Source organism: Bremia lactucae, linkage group LG1, assembly GCF_004359215.1.
Source record: "Bremia lactucae strain SF5 linkage group LG1, whole genome shotgun sequence".
NCBI classification, from domain to species: domain Eukaryota; phylum Oomycota; class Peronosporomycetes; order Peronosporales; family Peronosporaceae; genus Bremia; species Bremia lactucae.
This window is the reverse complement of record NC_090610.1, coordinates 12,994,186-13,012,463: the sequence shown is the minus strand read 5'-3', so window position 1 is coordinate 13,012,463 and position 18,278 is coordinate 12,994,186. Positions and strand designations below refer to the sequence as shown.

Genomic DNA, 18,278 nt, shown 5'->3' with positions numbered 1-18,278 from the left:
GGGCGTTGCGCCCCTACGGACCCCGACCGTTTTTTGGCGGTCCGCTTCGCTGTTGCGATTTAGCAACAACGTCGGATCCGCGACCGTTGCCCTTTTTGGCATACGGTCCAAAATTACGTTCAGTACCTATCGGTGCTGGGCGTGGGGCACTACAACCATGAGCGTAGTCCTAATTTTTGGCAGCGATGGCATTTCTGCGATCGCTTATTGCTCGAAAAGCGAGGTCTCTCGCTTTCGACGTAAGAAAGGTCCATGGGTTCTGGGCCTCCTAACTCTTGTCGTCTTGGAGGACGATATGATGACGAACTAGCTTGAGCTTGTCTCAAGCTAAAGTCCTCCTGTTCCGCAACGGAAATTGCTTCTTCAAGCGTATCCAGTTCCAAGCGGAACCTAACTTAATTATAATCTAATACTAAACATGTAATTGAATTCTTGTCTTTATCTTATCTGTAACTCTCTTTGATTACCTCGACAGCTGATTAGTCTGCAGAATAAATAGATATAATGGTCTATACCTATTTATGGATAAGAATTCTGAACATTACTATATAAACTAATATCCTCCAAATATTATCTACCTTTTAGATAATATATTAATTAACAACCTTTAAGTGTTAATTTCATGTAACGATACACCCCGTTACAATAATAGTAGGGACCCGGTGTAGCCACACCTCCCTTTCGACCCCTTTCCCGTCTGGATTCAATAAAAAACTGCATCCGAAATCCATCAGTTATTTCTTTAGAATCGTCTTTAGATCGCCCTTTTTGGCCTTTGAAACATCAGCCCCCCTCCTTAAATTACATTAGGGAATCGCTACAGCCAGTACTGTAATGGGTGTGACTGCCCTAGGCACATTAGAAACCGTGTTTTCGTTTGGCGATGTTAAAGGTACTCTTTCTAACAGGTGAGAAAAATCCAAGAGCGTCCGCGCTTGATTGGCAAGTCATAAAAAGAGCGAAAAGATAGAGCAGCAAATCGAGCAAGAGGGAGAAGTTAAGCTGGAAATAAGCGACAAGGTTCGGAGGCGCGCTCTAGTAAGTTTTTGGAGGTCAAGCTTAGGATGAATTTGTTTTACTTCAATTCTACCAACTTTAGCTGCAAACAGACGGGGAGGGGGTGGCTATACCAAAAGGGGTGTGTGCTTATACCGGTTCCCTAATATATACTTTTGTATTTTTTCTTAAGAGATTAATATTTAGTATTTCTTTGTAGGAATAGTTACGTAACCGGACAACCAAGAATAATGTCTACTTTCTATTTTCACAGGTTCAAAAGTATTTTTTCTTTTAAAACAATTAAATTAAAAAGTATGACTTTTTCCTGTTGAACTTTTATGATTAACTTCAACACCTACCACTGGTTATTTCAAAGCTAGCGCTTCTATTCATAGTGTGCTCTTATATCCCCATTTGAATCGGAAGCCGAAACATTTACTGCGGCAAATTGAGAAAAATGTCAACCAATTTTGTGAGCTGTCAAAGTTCAAGGAAGATAATTTTGTGGAACGACCTCAAAAAATTAGAGCTCCATTAAAAAGGCAAATCTTTATCAAGCCCCATCCAACCATCAAAACGATTATTGACCAAAAGCTAACCTAACAAGTGTTTCTTACGCATGATGCAACTCCTAATCGGCAAAAAGCCGGGCGACGAGGAGCTAAAATGTTTTATAGCGTTGTCCGTAACAGATACTGAGTTCTCCATCGGCACCGTGGACAAGAAGCACGCGACGTACAGCCCGCAGTTAGCCACAAAACCTGACGAAGAGTTGCTTAATACGGCCAACGCCGTGTGTCGCTTTGTGGCCTTAAATTCGGGCAAATTATATTGCGATGACTTGGCTGTAGACGAATGGATTGAATGGGAATCAAATACGCTAGTTCCATGGCTGCGCGTGGCAAAAGCCAACGGCAACAAGAATGGCGAGATGGCCGGTCAGCTCGCTGCAATACTTGAGGCAAAAGAAGAGGCGCGCTCAATGAAGAGCGGTGACTTGCAATTTCTCTTTGGCTCGGAGCTGTCATTAGCCGATATTGTGGCCGGTGTCACTCTGCGCGCAGCTTTCAAGGTTGTTAAGGAGGAGAAAGACGAGCCTCCTTTGCTGAGGAAGTTCCGCAAATATGTAGCTGAGCTCTTTGTCCGCGAGGCCATCGCAAAAGGTGTGCTTAGCATGAAGACTGCTACTCAACTCACGAAAAAAAAGGAACAATGCGCTATCGGTGCTTCATCTATTGCCGCCTATAACATTAAGCGCTCCGCGTTCAAGCTTGACGAAAAGCTTGAAGAGGGTCTTACATATCACAACATTCTTGAGGTTGTTGAGTCCGTATTTGACGCTGCCATTAAGGCTGCGTACCCTGGCCTAGCCATTCCTCCAGTCGAAGTTGCACGCACGAACACCAAGAATGCTATGTTTGGCGACTATCAATGCAACTCCGCCATGTCCATTTTCACAGTGCTCAAGAACACACATAACGCTGCCCGCTCGCCTCGTGACGTGGCTAATACCATAATCGCTGCTATGCCCCAGACGGATCTGCTTGACCGCATCACTGTCGCCGGTGCGGGTTTTATCAATGCCTTTTTAACCAAGAAATTTGTCACCGCGCGTCTGCTTAATCTGCTCCTAAATGGTGTGCAGCCGCCCCCTCAAACAAAACAGACAATTGTCGTGGATTTTTCTTCGCCTAACACTGCCAAGGATATGCACGTGGGTCACTTACGCTCTACAATAATTGGTGATACCATGTCTCGCATTTTGGAGTTTCAAGGCCATGATGTCAGAAGAATTAACCACATCGGTGACTGGGGCACTCAATTTGGAATGCTGATTTGCCATCTAACGGAGACGTATCCAAATTGGGAAACGGAGATGCCGAACGTGACAGACTTAACGAAGTTGTACAAGAGTGCAAAAGAGCGTTTTGATGCCGACACAGCATTTCATGAGCGCTCGAAAGCGCAGGTGGTGCTGCTGCAGTCGGGCGATAAAAACTCTCGAAAAGTTTGGGAGACTCTATGTGAGATAAGCCGCCGCGAATTTCAAAAGGTCTATGACCGCTTAGGTGTATCGCTGAATGAAATGGGTGAATCATTTTATAATTCGATCATTCCGAGCGTCTTAGATCTGCTGCGCGGCAAGGGTCTTGTCGAAACGAGCAATGGTGCTGAGGTGGTGTTCACTAAAGCGTTTAAGCAACCTTTTATGCTTGTAAAGAGCGACGGCTCGTATTTGTATGACACGACGGACATTGCTGCTTTATGGTATCGACTGCACGAGATAAAGGCCGAGCGAATTATCTATTACACAGATTATACGCAAAAAGATCACTTTAGCCTTTTATTTGAAGTCGGCCGCCTGTCTGGCATTTACGAACCATCCAAGCAGCGCGTGGACCATGTGGGCTTTGGTACAGTGAACGACGAGTCTGGCAAGCGATTTAAGACGCGTTCAGGTGAGACTGTGCGGCTAGTTGAGCTGTTAGATGAGGCCAAAGTACGCATGAAAGCACAGCTGATAGAGCGTATAGAAGCCGGGCAAACTTCGCTGCCCATGGACCAAGTCGACGCAGCCGCAGAGAAGCTTGGCTACGGTGCCGTTAAGTATTTTGACCTGCGTCAGAGCCCGACGTCCAACTATATCTTCAGCTTTGACCGCATGCTGTCTACAAACGGTGACACGGCTGTGTACCTCATGTTTGCTTACGCCCGTCTATCTTCCATCATTCGCAAGTCTGGCGTCGATATGGCTGCACTAGTAACTCAACAGCAGAAACAGGGCGACGTGCTAAATCCCGAACACCCGACAGAGCAGGCTCTGGTCATTGAGTTGCTTCAGCTACAGGATGTTATTGATTTCATTAACAAGGATTTGAGCTCTAATCGACTGTGCAACTACTTGTATACGATCTCGGAGAAGGTGCAGACGTTTGTAACAGCGTGTCGGGTCTTGGGTAGCGAAGCTCAAAGTAGCCGCCTGCTATTGTGCGACGCCACTGTCAAGGTCATGAAGACGTGCTTTTCGCTTTTAGGCATTGACCCGTTAGACCAGATTTAACATGTGGAAGTGGCTTATTCCTACATAGCCACCAGATGCTGGTCATGAAAAATATCACTGCAGACTGTTGTGCTGTTAAGATAATGAATCCACTGGCACGTTTTGTAGAAATAATCGTGTTGAACTCGATTTAGTTCGAGTAAAGTAATTAGTAAGTTTAATCTCTAGACACACGTGCTGTACTGATGACCTGTGTCGGTCTCGAGCACAGCACAGTCCGAAAGAATAAAGCGTAGTGAGTACGCGGATAATCGTTGCTCGCACATGATGGATGAATCGTCTATGTCTTCATCCTCTATCTCTTGATCCCCGTCATTATCGGAGGCGGCGGCCAGCACAGCTGGATCTATTGGAGTATGGCCCTTATACTTTGGCGGTGGCAGCGTTGATACGTCAGCAGGTGTGAGTTGTAGCTCGGACGGTACCTGACCGCCGACAAGCTCCAAGTATTCCTGTGTGAGCTGCTTAATTTTGTATTGAATCCGGGTCTTCTGCTCGGCGTCTGAGACGTGGGCCATGTACTTGCACAGATGCTGGATCTTGATGAGTTTGGACGACACCTGACGATACGGCCAACGCTGTATTTGCTTCTTGCGGCACACGCGTTTAATCACAGCCTCGCAACTTCCAAGGCGGCGTGCAGCTTCCCGCAATGGCAAATGATAGTACTGTTGTAGTTCGCACAGCTCGAAGTCGGCGCTCGTGCTAGCCATATGTTATGTGATGAAGTCTGCTTAGGCGCTTTACAGAAACTTGCGGAATGTAGGCAGACCCCGGTGGATGTGCAGCTCTCAAGCATATGAATGAAGGTGAGCTCAAAGCAGAAAGTGCGACTTTCTGAGCTCGAAGCTGTATGCGTAAAAAATACGATAGTGAGAAAATAAGTGTACGCGGGCTCTAGCGTGCCAATCAGTCGAGACCCAGCTTGGCAGTACCAGAACAGACAACGAACGACGGCGATTTCGTTCCCGTGCACAGACGTCGGTAAATACTCGAATCTAGTACAAGCTGGTCTATGTTTCAGCGAGGGTCGATCGTAGCATTCAAAGGAGCTACGTCGGTCCAATAGAACATTACTGCACACGCGACTTGCAGAACGCATTGTCAAATTCTCCAAGGAGTGAACTCGCGAGGCAAGATACCCTAACACGAGGATTCTACACAATTCTGTCTGGGCATACGGCAATGACCTGCTTGATTATTACGCGGCTATTGTGCACTGCATTAAGACTTAAGTCTATTCACGTAACGCATATTTGGTATGATCTAATGCGAATTGATACTGTTCCTATTTGTTTGTGAATTGTTCTAATGAGTTATAACGAATACCGCAATTGCAGCATGCGGCTTAATACCTTACACTTTAGATGGAAATTATGACAATTGAATCAGTTCAGATATATGTTTGATAACCAAACAATTTCGGATTGTAGACATGAAACTCGGCATATGTACAGAGCCATTCATTTTAACCGCTCTTCATTTAGAGACCCTGTTTCCGCCTACCGACACAGCGACTGGGCGTGATGCTGCAGTGCAAACGATAAAGCTTTGCTGATTAACAATTTAGGCGGACATTGTGCTGGCTTGGAAGAGTTTGCATTGCATCTCCGGTACATCTTTACTGCAAGGCTCCTACTTTTTTATGTACATGATATACTTGCAGCTGCCGACTGCCTTCATTCGTATGTTCTTTGGTACAAGGAATTAAAGATGGTAGGTTATAACAAATACCAAAATTTGGTATCTTCAGTCAAGCCCATCCGCTTTCAACTTCGCTGCATTTCCTTCTTATTTTTTTAAAATGGCCAACAATTACAAAAATGTAAGCCCTAACATACTCTTCATACATAAACGGAGGTTTGCTTTTAAATTTTTTTCTTGTGCTGAATATGGACTAAGACATTGGAGCTCACGAGAAAGCGTTTTATATGCTTTAAGGATCTCTTGTCTTCAATTTGGAGAATTTGACGGGACATCCTACACCCATGATCCGTCAATCTTTCTGCCAGCATGAAGAGCATCTGCTGACCGCCAACGACGCAGAACTGTTCTCAGCTGCCCTACCACTGCCACGATTTAAATGCAACAGGCACGCACGTCGCACGACATGGCGACACTTGAAAGTGGAACGCTATAAACAGTACAGACAGCTAACATGCTCTCAGTGAGCAGCTCTCGAAGTATCCGCGGTGCATTTGAGAATCAAAGCTACATTTGCATGTCAGCATCAGGTTAAAAGTTGACCTTGTCATACAAAATTATCACACTTTAAATATCTGCCTGCGCCGATAAACGCCTTGCAACGCTATCAGCTGGCGCTTGAGGACAAATCTTAAGCTATTGTCGTTTTATTGGAGGTGACGACAAGCTGCTTTAGCGACGATACATTCGACAATGTTTTGACTATGCCGCCTTTTCGGGATCGTCCCATCCTACTACTTGTAAACGTATCATCCTGACCAGCTTGCGAGGCAGTTGCAGCAGGAACCGAACAATAGCAGCAGCAGTCCGCTTCAGAGACGGCACGTATATAAATTTCGCACTTATTTCAATTTTTATTATTTTGCAGCATGTGCATTTACACATTTGCAGTTCTACATAACATTACTCCGTGGAAGCTGCGGGGGCGTAAGATGTAAGTGGTACGAAGTAGTGCAGTTACCTATCGATGATACAGTCGACAGTGTTTTGAACCTGCCGCTTCTGCGGGATCATATCATCTTCAATACGCAAGGCTAAATGTATACGAATCTCGATCGGATTAAAACAACAGCAGCAACAGTCGACTACATTTCATCAGTACCTTATTAAATTTTCTAATTGCTGCTTATTAAATTTCGATCTTGTAAATATTTCTTCGGTTATTATAATGACTTTCTTTCGACCAAGCTGCTTCTATATTAATTTCCATTTGATTAGTTTAAACCTCTATTGTCTGCAGGTGCCCTCGCATTCTTCACCGCGATGCGAGGAGTGAGGTCACACAGTCATTAACATCAAAACTTAAGATAAATTCAGGTAGCCTTTTGGGCATTGACTTACGTAGTAAAAATGGCAAAGAGGCAAATTATAAAATAATATTTTTTTTTTGAAATCTCAATTTAAATGGTATCCGGATGTGGCTCGTCACAAAAGGCGGACAGCTGCTAACATATTTTAATCTCCTGCCTCAAAAGCTGGTTCAAAATTTCTAAATGCTAAGTACTGCATGAAAGGATGGGATGATCCAGCAGAAGCGGCACTGTCGAAAAACTGATGAATGAATCGCTGGAGAGAGACAACACGAAAGCGCTTTGCCTTTGCCAACAATGGAAAAGGAGTATTAGTGAAAGCTGAAACACAATTCCGGCGAATATAAATATCGAAGAAGCGTCATAGTTACCTGAGCTGATATAAGTTATTTTAATAGAACAAATTTGCTCTATAATTTGTATTTTGACAAACTACTATTTATAAAAATTCACAATATGCCCCTCTTTCTCATAGTCGATCATGGCTCCGGGCTGTGCCCGTGTCGTTATCGACGCGGTATTTAAACTGTAACGGGGGGTGTCGTTACATGAAATTAACACTTAAAAGTTGTAACGGGGCACTGCGACTTGTACTGTTTCAGTACAAGTCCACTTCACACTGCTTCAGATGTGAGTGGTGCCTCTCGTTAAGAAACGTACACTGTACGTATAGAGGAAGACTTCTCTTAAGGCAAGTTAGCTTAAGAGGGTAAAATGAAAACTGTATTAATATAGTTAAGTGTCTTTGTTAATCTATCTTTGTAAATGTTGTCTTAACTATAAACTAATACTAAACATGTAAATGAATTCTTATCTATCTTATCTCGTAACTCTCTTTGATTACTTCTACAGCTGATTAGTCTGCGGAATAAATAGACATAATGGTCTATACCTATTTATGGATAAGAATTCAGGAAATTACTATTTAAAGTAATTTCCTCCAAATATTATCTACCTTTTGGATAATATTAATTAACAATCTTTTATTGTTAATTTCATGTAACGATACACCCCGTTACATCACCCCTCCCTTAAACGACAATCACTCTGAATGTCATTAGGTGGAGTGGTCGCTAAATGACCACTTAATTTTTAAAATGATTTTGATTGGTCAGATCCATCATTTTAAATTCCATCGCATGAAGGAACAATTCATGCGGGGTGAGGATAGTGTTGAACCTTCGGCTGCGGTTCGTGCAGCCGCGGGTGACGCATTGTTATCTCTTGCGGTAGACGTTCCGTCTACCGTAGTGTCTTCCACTCGCACAACACTTGGTGTTGCGAGTGCACGTGGTGATTCACCACGTGAGTACGACCCCTCTTTAGAGGTCGATTATGAGTGCGAGTCGGACGAAATGGCCGACTCGGGGAGGATGGAACAGTCGCCTGATACCCGTCAGGCGGCTGATTATGAGCCTTCGAATGAGAGGGCTCAATCGGATAGTCGTGCTAATAGCGCTCGCTATAGCATGTTTGGTTCCGACGATGAGGATTATTCGCCATCGCCAGCACCGTCTCCGTGCCGTCACCCGCACTTATCCCTTTGCGTGGTGATGACGATGGCGTAAGCCATCGTAATAAAAGTTCTTGTGGTACCCTTGCTTCAGTGGGTACCACTCAGGGGAGTGCAGACGATAACATGTCTCGTCTTACCCCTGAGAAGAACCCGTGGCGTTTGCCCGAACGGCTAGTCAGTAGCTTGTCGGAAGAGACTACTCCTTACAAATTAATATCGCTTATTTATTGCGACAACGCTTCATGGCCTTGTAACCAGCGCGAAGAACTTTCGGGTGAGGAGATTTATATCTCGATGCTTTTCTTAAGCATCGATGGTACAGTGTCATCAATAAACGAGATAAAATCTCGTTGATGCAAGCCTGGAGCGCGTTCATTCGCAATGTCACAGACATTGGACGCGAAGACTGGCTTCAAAGATTTAACTCGATTCGCGTTAAGTTTGAGAAACGAACCCCAACCGGTGCAAGGTGGTTGCTGCCGATTCCGACCTAGCCCTTTCGTGACTAGAAGTTGTCGAAAGTTCGACATCACTTGCAGGTAAGTTGGAAGTTGGGCTCATAACTTGTTAGAATGGTGTAGCTTACGAACGAAGTAGTAAATGGGAAACTAATATGTACTATCTTAATTCTACTTGTGCATCCCTAATTAGCCTGTCCTAAATTACTTAATAGGAGTTCATTAGTATCTGACACATCATAGAGCATGCGACAGTGTGAGTGAGTAATGAGCCCTTAATTTGCACTCACTGTGCCTTCTTTGTGTGTATCTTGAATAGTTGCATTACGCACCTTCTCTGCGCGTAACTTGAAACGTCACCCTATGCACCTTCTTTGTGCATATTTCGACACATCCATCATGCCCATGTTAGATGGAACGTGCGTGGCCTTTGAACGGACCACGAAGTGCTACCAGGTATAACGGAGCAGCCTTCGCTAGGACTGATAACAGTGCCTCGATACTTCACGTGCAATGACGTGCAGACGAAGTCTTAAGGTAGCTACGAAGTATTAGATACTAAACGTAAATACTAACGACTTGAATTTTGAAAAGTAAAGCTGTATTCATATATATTAAGTTCCTACGTAGCAATCTTCTGTCAACTGACTTAAGTATATAGTATCAAACAATGAATAGCGCCTACTACTTGCGCACCGCCCAATCGTGCCTAGTAACGATTGGCGGGGTTGGTTTAAACTTAAATCAGCCAATCAACAGAACTGCTGTGTAACGGATGTACCATTACATAAGTAATATTTCCTATAAGAGATACAATAAATATTAATGTTTAAGAGAGAAAATAAATATAGAAGTACCAAATCATTGTATTTATAATTTTGAAATCTTACTTAATAGTTCAAAAATCACCAATTTTGGTGCTTTTGAAGCAATACGACATTACTTCTATTGATTGGTTGATTTAAGTTTAAATCAACCCCACCAATCGTTACAAGACACGATAAGGCGTTGCCCAAGGAGGCGCATTACCTAGTAGGCTATTAACATATTAAAGTCAGTAGATCGAAGATCGTTATGTCAGAAACTTGATATATATGTACGGTTTTACTTGTTCCGTATTATAAGGCCTAAGAATTTATCTTTAGTAGCTAAGACTTAGAACCTTCCTCTGCACGTCTTGCACGTGAAGTATTCGAGGCACTCCATCTTCACTGTTATCAGTATAGGTTGACTAGTATTGTTAACAGTCCGTTACACCTGGTAACACTCCAATCAACGGCCTACGCACGTTCCATCCGTCATGGACATGTTGGATGAAGAAGGAGATAGCTTTCAATCTCCTCAAGAAGGCTATCGCGCAACGCACGAAAGGCTCATTCATTTGAGTGACCTTGAATGAATAGCGATCGAACACATGAGTTCGGTTCTAGGTGGACCAGCCGTTAGCGCAATGTTGTTCGCTCTGCAAAGAGACGGGCAACATGCAGCTATAGCCGAATTCATACAACATGAATTCGACGGAACCTAAGAAAGTAGACTGCTTCGCCGGCAAGGCTCTCAACACGCGGAAGTGTTGAGAACAGGGTGCTTAACAGTTGGAACTGCTGAGACACGAGCATTTACAGGCTGCTAGCGGGCCGATGCTTCCACGTCGACCCGAAAGCTTAAAGTTCGAAATTCCTAAGTTTAAGGCAGTCGAAGGCGACTCCCTTTTGAGATGGTTTGTCGAATATACAACGCCATTAAAGCTCGCCGCATCAATGATGATGCGACGAAAGTGAAATTTGGCACGTCCGACGAAGCCGGACGTGCCAAATATCGTTAGGGCTCAAGCTTTACGACACGTTAGGTTTAAGTCGTACGAGATTTAAAGACCCGACTCAGTCAAACATTTGAGCCGCCACATGCCGAATTCAGGGCTGAGCCGAGCTCCTGGATTTGAAGCAGGACAAGCGCGATATTCACGCGTATGTCCAACATACACGATACGTTGTAAGAGTCATCCATTAGATGCACAAACACAGGTAACTGTATTAATTATTAGTTTTGCAGACGGTCCTATCAAGACACACCTGTTCCGGCTTGAACTAGAGACGCTTGATAAAACGATCTCAGTAGCGGAACCCGAAGACTTCAGCCTGAAAGAGGCTTTCGTCCACCCTGAGGCTTATCGTCCTCCATGACGGCAAGCTAAACGGAGGTCCAGAATCAATGAACCTCTCGTATATAGAGAGCGAGATACCTTGCTCTTCAAGTTACGAACTATTTCAAAAATGTAATCGTTGTCAAAAAACGGGTTGCTACGCCTATGATTGTAGTGCCACACGGCCAGTGTCTAGAAAATTTTGAGCGAAACGATCGACCTCTCGCTAGGAATATCGGAGGACACGGATCCGACGCTGTTGCGAAATCGCAACGGCGAGTTGGATCGTCAAAAAAACGGTCGGGGTCAGTAGGTGCGGAGCGCCCTCCTGATCCAGCAACGTCAAAAGAATTTGCAGGTCTTTTGATGAAAGTTGCTTCTCACACACAAACATTGTGTGTAACTGCCCCAGGTGATGAGGTTAACCTCATCACCTTAACAAATATAGTAGCAAATATGTTGCCACTTATGTCTCTAGTCAATTGTAGGGCGTCGAACAATTTTTTCCGACGCAAATCGCTAGAAGATCGCAGACTCATATTTATTGAGCGCGATATACCTCTAACGAGGATGACAGTGCGCCTAGCAACGGGCGCATCTGTAACAGTAAAGAAACGTGTAGTTGGTATTTAATACTCGTGAAAGGGTGAACAGTATGATGATGAATTCAACGTACTTAATTTGGATGACAAATTTGATGTCATCCTTAATTTACCATGGCTCAGAAACTACGAGCCATGTATAAATTAGCAGCATCAAGGCTTGAGGATGTTTGCCTCTCGTTCATCAGAGGGGCATTTGATGAACCTCTTTGAGCGTCCACAAGTGTGTTAAATATCGTACGAGAGAGTGCGATGGCCTCACTTGTAGTTCGGTCGTTTTCACGACTGCACAAGACCTCCGTTTGAAAACCATCACACTGTGGAGTTAGATACCGACGGCTGTGCACAAGCACATCCAGCGTCGAAATTCGACCACTCAAATAAGTTGAGTGGTACGAAACAAGGATGCTTGCTTCGAAAGCAACATTCAAGAACATTTGAAACCGCTGTCTATTAGAGACAATGCGAAAATTCTAGATCGACTGGAGAGTCGATCCTAGAGTATCTCGCTGTGGTTGCACAACCACAGCAAGAGGCAGTGGGGGATATTTTCCAAATAGAACTTGAGGGAATAGTCCCCAAGATTGTGCAAGAAAAAGACCCTAGAAACCTGCGGTCAAAGGATCGCAGGTTCCTTTGGAAGTAAGTTCCAAAGAGGAAACTGAGACATTAAATACCTAAGTAAACAGCGGATCAAGTGTAGGCGCTGATCTGATAGCGCCTTCGAAGATAACTTTGGAGATAACTCAAATGTCAACGCTAGAACCGAAACGGTTCTTGCGTGATATGCGTAGTGGCTAAGTCAAGCAGATCTGCATACTTGTTGCAGATGACAAATACGTGGCCGATATTTGGTCGGCAATAGCATTTCCTGAGAACGAACGGGTTCTCAGCAGCTCATCGATGAACGGAAATGTCCTCGATGAGAAGGCTTGGATTGAACGTTGTACTCCCCAGCCTGGCAGTCTTCGAAGACAAATCCCTTATATAAAGATTTGATCGAATTGAAGGATGCATTTCCTGAATCCCTACCGTGCGAGTTGCCTAAGAATAAATGCACTCGATACGAAATCGATATGATTCCAGGTCCGAATTACTGTGTCATGAACCAGTGGCCATTGCCTCGTGAACTAGTAAAAGCGATCGACGAATTCTTTGCCAATCGCTTAGCAGCGGGCCATATGAGGGAGACGACCTCCCAACATAGCTCTCTGACCTTCTGTGCGCGTAAAGCAACAGGAGGATGGCGGATTGTGCATGCGTTTAATTTATTGAACGCTGCAACGGTACCGGCTCAAACGCCGATACCACGAAAAGACGTAATTATAGATGATATGTCAAAAAGTTCTATTTCGTCAATAAATTGGATGGATGAATTCTATCAGATCCTTATGCGTGAACAAGATATCCCGTTCATCACAGTAAGAACACCAAGCGGAATGCTATGTGAGTGGCTAGTTATGTCACAGGGACTTAGTAATGCCCCTGCGACATTTAATAGATGTGTAACCAATCTGTTGAGATCGGTGCGGGATTTCGCACCATTTTAATGACGTCTTCGTTCATAGCAGAGCCATTACGGAAAGCCGGACGTTGGAATACGTCCGAAAGATTCTTGCACCGATGCGTAAGCATAAGTTTTACGCAAGTCTCAAGAAGTGTATATTCGCCGCAAGTAAACACCACTTCTTGGGTGCATCGTGGGTACGCCATGATCCGAAAAAGATTAAGGCAATCACCGACTGGCCAATGCCAGTCGATGTAAAAGGACTTCGAAACTTCATCGGCTTAGCGGCGGAATTACAAAGGTATTCCCGCAATTATGCCGAAATGACAGTACATATATCTTCATTGTTGGAGAGAATTTTAAGGTGGCCATGGAAGGCTGATTGTCAGCTTTTCTTTGAGGGTATCTAGCAAAGCTTGAGGCAATCGCCAATCCTGGCGATTGCTAACCAAAACAGACCATTTCAAATGGTCTGTGACGCCAGCGATTTCGCAATCGGCTGCGCGTTAATGCAATACGATACAGACGGCGCGGAGCGTTTCGTCTGTTACCAATCGCGTCAGCTGCAACAAGCTGAACGCAATTACCGAGTGCATGACAAGGAACTCCTTGCCATGAAACATGCACTAGCTAAGTTTAGGGTCTATCTCCTCAGAGATAGACAGTTTATCGTATAAACGGACCATGCGTCAATGGGCACGGCCGTAAATAGCCCACACCTCTCGCAAAGAATGGCTAGGTGGCTATCCTTCTTCGCGGAGTATAATTTCTCCGTCGAATTTAAACCAGGACGACTTAATGTCGTCGCTGATGCGTTATTACGCCGACCCAATTTCGAGTCGGCAGTGTACTCCAACAGTGAGAATAATCCCACTGTTGCAACACTCACTACGAGTGTTCCGTCATCAACCTTGTTTGATGACATAGAACAATCCTACACAAAAGATGAAGACCTTCTGTGTAACGGGGCACTGCGACTTGTACTGTTTCAGTACAAGTCCACTTCACACTGCTTCAGATGTGAGTGGTGCCTCTCGTTAAGTAACGTACACTGTACGTGCAGAGGAAGACTTCCCTTAAGACAAGTTAACTTAAGGGTAAAATGAAAACTGTATTAATATAGTTAAGTGTCTTTGTTAATCTATCTTTGTAAATGTTGTCTTAACTATAAACTAATACTAAACATGTAAATGAATTCTTATCTATCTTATCTCGTAACTCTCTTTGATTACTTCTACAGCTGATTAGTCTGCGGAATAAATAGACATAATGGTCTATACCTATTTATGGATAAGAATTCAGGAAATTACTATTTAAAGTAATTTCCTCCAAATATTATCTACCTTTTGGATAATATTAATTAACAATCTTTTATTGTTAATTTCATGTAACGATACACCCCGTTACAGCGATGCCTTGGGCGATTCCTTGATGAGGAATCAAAATGAAATTTTGGGTGACCAAAAACAGTACCATCCAACGGCACGAGCTAGGGTGGCACAGAGGGAACAAGAAATCCCTCAATAGCCTGTGCAATTTCCTCCGTATCAACCAAAAAGGCCCCCAGTGCCGATTCAGCGAACGCCACCCCTGGTAAATTACCCAGGACCTCGGATGCTAGACAACGAAAATTCGCATGGGACCGAAGTATATGCTGGTCTGGGTTCAGTTTTTTTATTGGGGAAAGATGTTTTGGAGACAGGTTGACATGGCCCAAAAATCATGTGGGTTTCTCTGGACGGAAAGTGTCAAAGCTGACGTTTCGGACAATACCTTACGGGCACTGCTTAAAGATATTTCAGCAAACAAGTGGATCCATGGTGGCAAGTTTACCAACTCTACAGTGCATGACACGTTCAATACAACAATAACTGCTGCTCAAGCATTTAAACTCCTTACTAACAAAAAGGAGGCCAGGCGGTCTTGGACTGAGTTTTTTTATACTTGGTGGCTGTGAGCGATGCAGCAGGGGGCGGGGAGCAACAAGTACTGGACAATATTGTCAGATACGCCTCCCCTGATTTGGGTCCCATTTTAATGGCCAAGTACTCAACCCAGAGAACCGATTTTTTGGTTCAAGCTGAGGAGTTGGCTGATTTTGCCCAAGCGATCGAGCTCGAATCTCGATCGGGCCAGGCTTTTGAAAAAGATATGTTGGCCAACATTGAAGATAAGGTGGGGCGCAAGGAGACCCGCACGTGTTATAATTGCGGTAAAGTCGGACACGTGAAATCCGACTGTAAATCTAAACGAGAACTTCGAAATAATGGCCGACACGGAAAATCAGCCGAAAATACAGTTTTTGCAAATCAGGAGGCCAGAGGAAACCGCAACGATTTTGATAACTCAAACGGTTGTACTGAAAGCTTGAGTTCAGATGCCTAAATACTAGACAGTGGGTATAGCAGACATCTCGTAAATGATGAATCTCTACTAATAAAACCTAAAACCGTGTCAATTCGAGTGCCGTTTGGCGGATGGCGAGATAATCCGACTCACTCAAGTGGGAAATGTGGTTTTGACGGCGATGCCTTAAAGTCGTGAGAAACAAATCACACTTACCGAGGTTTATACCTGGCTTCCGCTTTCAAGGAACATTATTGCGTATGGAAAGCTCGAGTGTAAATATTTTTTCGTCTTGGGTATACCTAGCCGTAGCGTGCAAAAAAATCGCTCGCCACGACCGATAAACATGCACACACATGGAGGCCACTTCGGGAGTTCCAGCCAAGCATGGAGACATTCTGGATGTTTACGTTAAGGCGGATAAAGAGCCAGGACTAAAGATGTACCTCCACGTTCCGCAGTCGATGGCACTGGGTACTGAAATTTTAAAAAAATTGGGCGTCAAAGACAAACAAGAAATTGTATTGGAATTACGAAAACGTTTTTACGGCGTGAAACAAGCCGGGCGTCTGTGGAGCCAATTGCTACATAAAAAAACTGAAAGAAGCAGGGTTTCGGCAATGCATCTCAGACATGTGTCTTTATTGGAAGAACGACAATATTGGTATCGCTGTTGTAGGTGTATATGTCGATTATCTTCTGGCTACAGGGACAAGCTCAAGGGCTGTAGAAGATCATTTCACTGGATTGACGAGTTTATCCATCAAAGATCTGGGTCAAGTTAGCAAGTTCCTAGGAATGCGAGTGAAACTCGAAGATTCTCAAGGTTATACCCTAGATCAGGAGGAGACTATCACGGAAATTTTGCGTCAGCATGGAATGCTGGAAGCGAAACCAACGCGTACACCAATCGGCGCTGACTGCTACGAAGTAGCAACGAGTGATATCACCTTTCTCGAGAGCTCACCTTGCAGCCGACAGCCAACATTGTAAGTCGCTTACCGGGAGCATTATACTCCTCAACGGTATGGCTATTGTTTGGAAGTCTAAAAAACAAGGAAGGGTTGCTTTATCAACAATAGAAGCCGAGATTGTAGCAGCTTCGGAAGTCGCAAGGGACCTATTGGGCGTGCCTGAAATGCTTATGGAATTGGTTTGAAGCCAGCCTTACCTATGGTTATGCACGTGGACAACCAAGCAACTTTGAGCCAACATACGGGTGAAGCATCGTCGACAAAAGCCAAGCACATCGATGTGCGAATCAAGTTTTTGTGTAAAAGAGGGGTAGTTTCAGCTCATTTTGTGAAAACCGAGCTAATACTAGGTGAATTACTCACTAAGGCGCTAGATACGCACAAGATTGCAGAGTTGCGAAAACTGATGCATATCAACTAAGGGCTGGAGGTAAGCATATGACAGAGGATGAGTGTTGAAATATGCACAAAGAAGGTTTATAGAGCGACGTTTCAAGTTACGCACAGAGAACGTGCGTAATGCAACTTTTCAAGATACACACAAAAAGTACAGTAAGTGCAAATTAAAGGCCCATAACTCACCTAGGTTACACTGTCGCATGCTCTGTTACGTGTCAAATACTAATTAATTCCTATTAAGTAATTTGGGACAGGCTAATTAGTGAAGCACAAGTAGGATTAAGATAATACATACTAGTTTCCTGTGGGCGGGCACGTCGTAATGCGGCCACGCTCTACTTAGACACACACCCTAGCACAGCGAGGAAGCGGTTAAACCAGCTTCTCTTGCGTGCAATGAGGAAGTTATGGTGGGTGCCTTAGCGACCTCACCCATCCTAGTAAAGTGTCGTCAAGTGAGCGGTAATCCGGCACCTCGTGCGCACTTACTAAGTCGAAAGTAGTTTTCAGGCTGATTTATATTTAATCGCTAAAAATATAAATACCTATTTTTACCAATCAAAAAATGTCATCTCGGTAGATAACACTAATATGTATTGCGAGCGTATCATTCTAGATACCTCGCGTAACGGATGACGCCAGCCGTCATCCCTCCTAATGTGAATGCACCTATGTGCATCACATACACAAGGGTTGGTCACAAATGTGAACCACACCCGAATGCTGGGTCTAATTACTTTAATTTAGTAATTGACCATCCCCTTAAGTACACCAAGTGTACTTAACGGGGACTGTGTAACATTAGGGCAACTTTAGCCCGTTACACCATCCCCCCCTTTAAGAACGAATTTACATTTTTAAATTCGTCAAAGAGGAGAGAGGAACTGTGAGCAGCTTTACGCGCCGCCAGTTCACTCGATCATTCTAGCGCACGTGTTTCCATACACGGATCTTAAGATGCCACCTAAAAGGGGCCACGTTGGTGGGTCGTCTGCGAAGACGCCCAATCAACCTCGCACTAAGTACACGCGCCGCGTTAATTCGCCGGCCGCGTCTAATGCCTTAGTCGGAACGCCGGCAGCCACTGTTGCTGTCGCGTTAACAGGGCTAAAGGATCCATCCCACTTTAACAGTGAGGATGTTGATCCGTCGCTCATTGTCGACTACAATGAGTCGACACCGTTGCCGTCACCTCATAGTAGTGATGCGGACAACGAGCTCATGAGGAGTGATGATGCGGCATTATTGCCCATCCAAAC

General features: G+C 44.3%; 2 protein-coding genes across 2 annotated transcripts; one reads left to right on the top strand and one right to left on the bottom strand.

The window, feature by feature from the left end:
• Positions 1–1,618: 1,618 nt before the first annotated feature.
• On the top strand, positions 1,619–4,060 carry CCR75_000680 (uncharacterized protein; the record flags this gene model as incomplete). Its single annotated transcript, XM_067958786.1, has 1 exon — positions 1,619–4,060. The coding sequence occupies one exon, from the start codon at positions 1,619–1,621 to the stop codon at positions 4,058–4,060; it is 2,442 nt and encodes an 813-aa protein (XP_067815176.1).
• A 164-nt stretch (positions 4,061–4,224) lies between these two features.
• Positions 4,225–4,773, bottom strand: CCR75_000681 (uncharacterized protein; the record flags this gene model as incomplete). The annotated part of the gene is made up of 1 exon (XM_067958787.1): positions 4,225–4,773. One exon carries the CDS (start codon positions 4,771–4,773, stop codon positions 4,225–4,227), a length of 549 nt encoding a protein of 182 aa, XP_067815175.1.
• Positions 4,774–18,278: the final 13,505 nt, after the last annotated feature.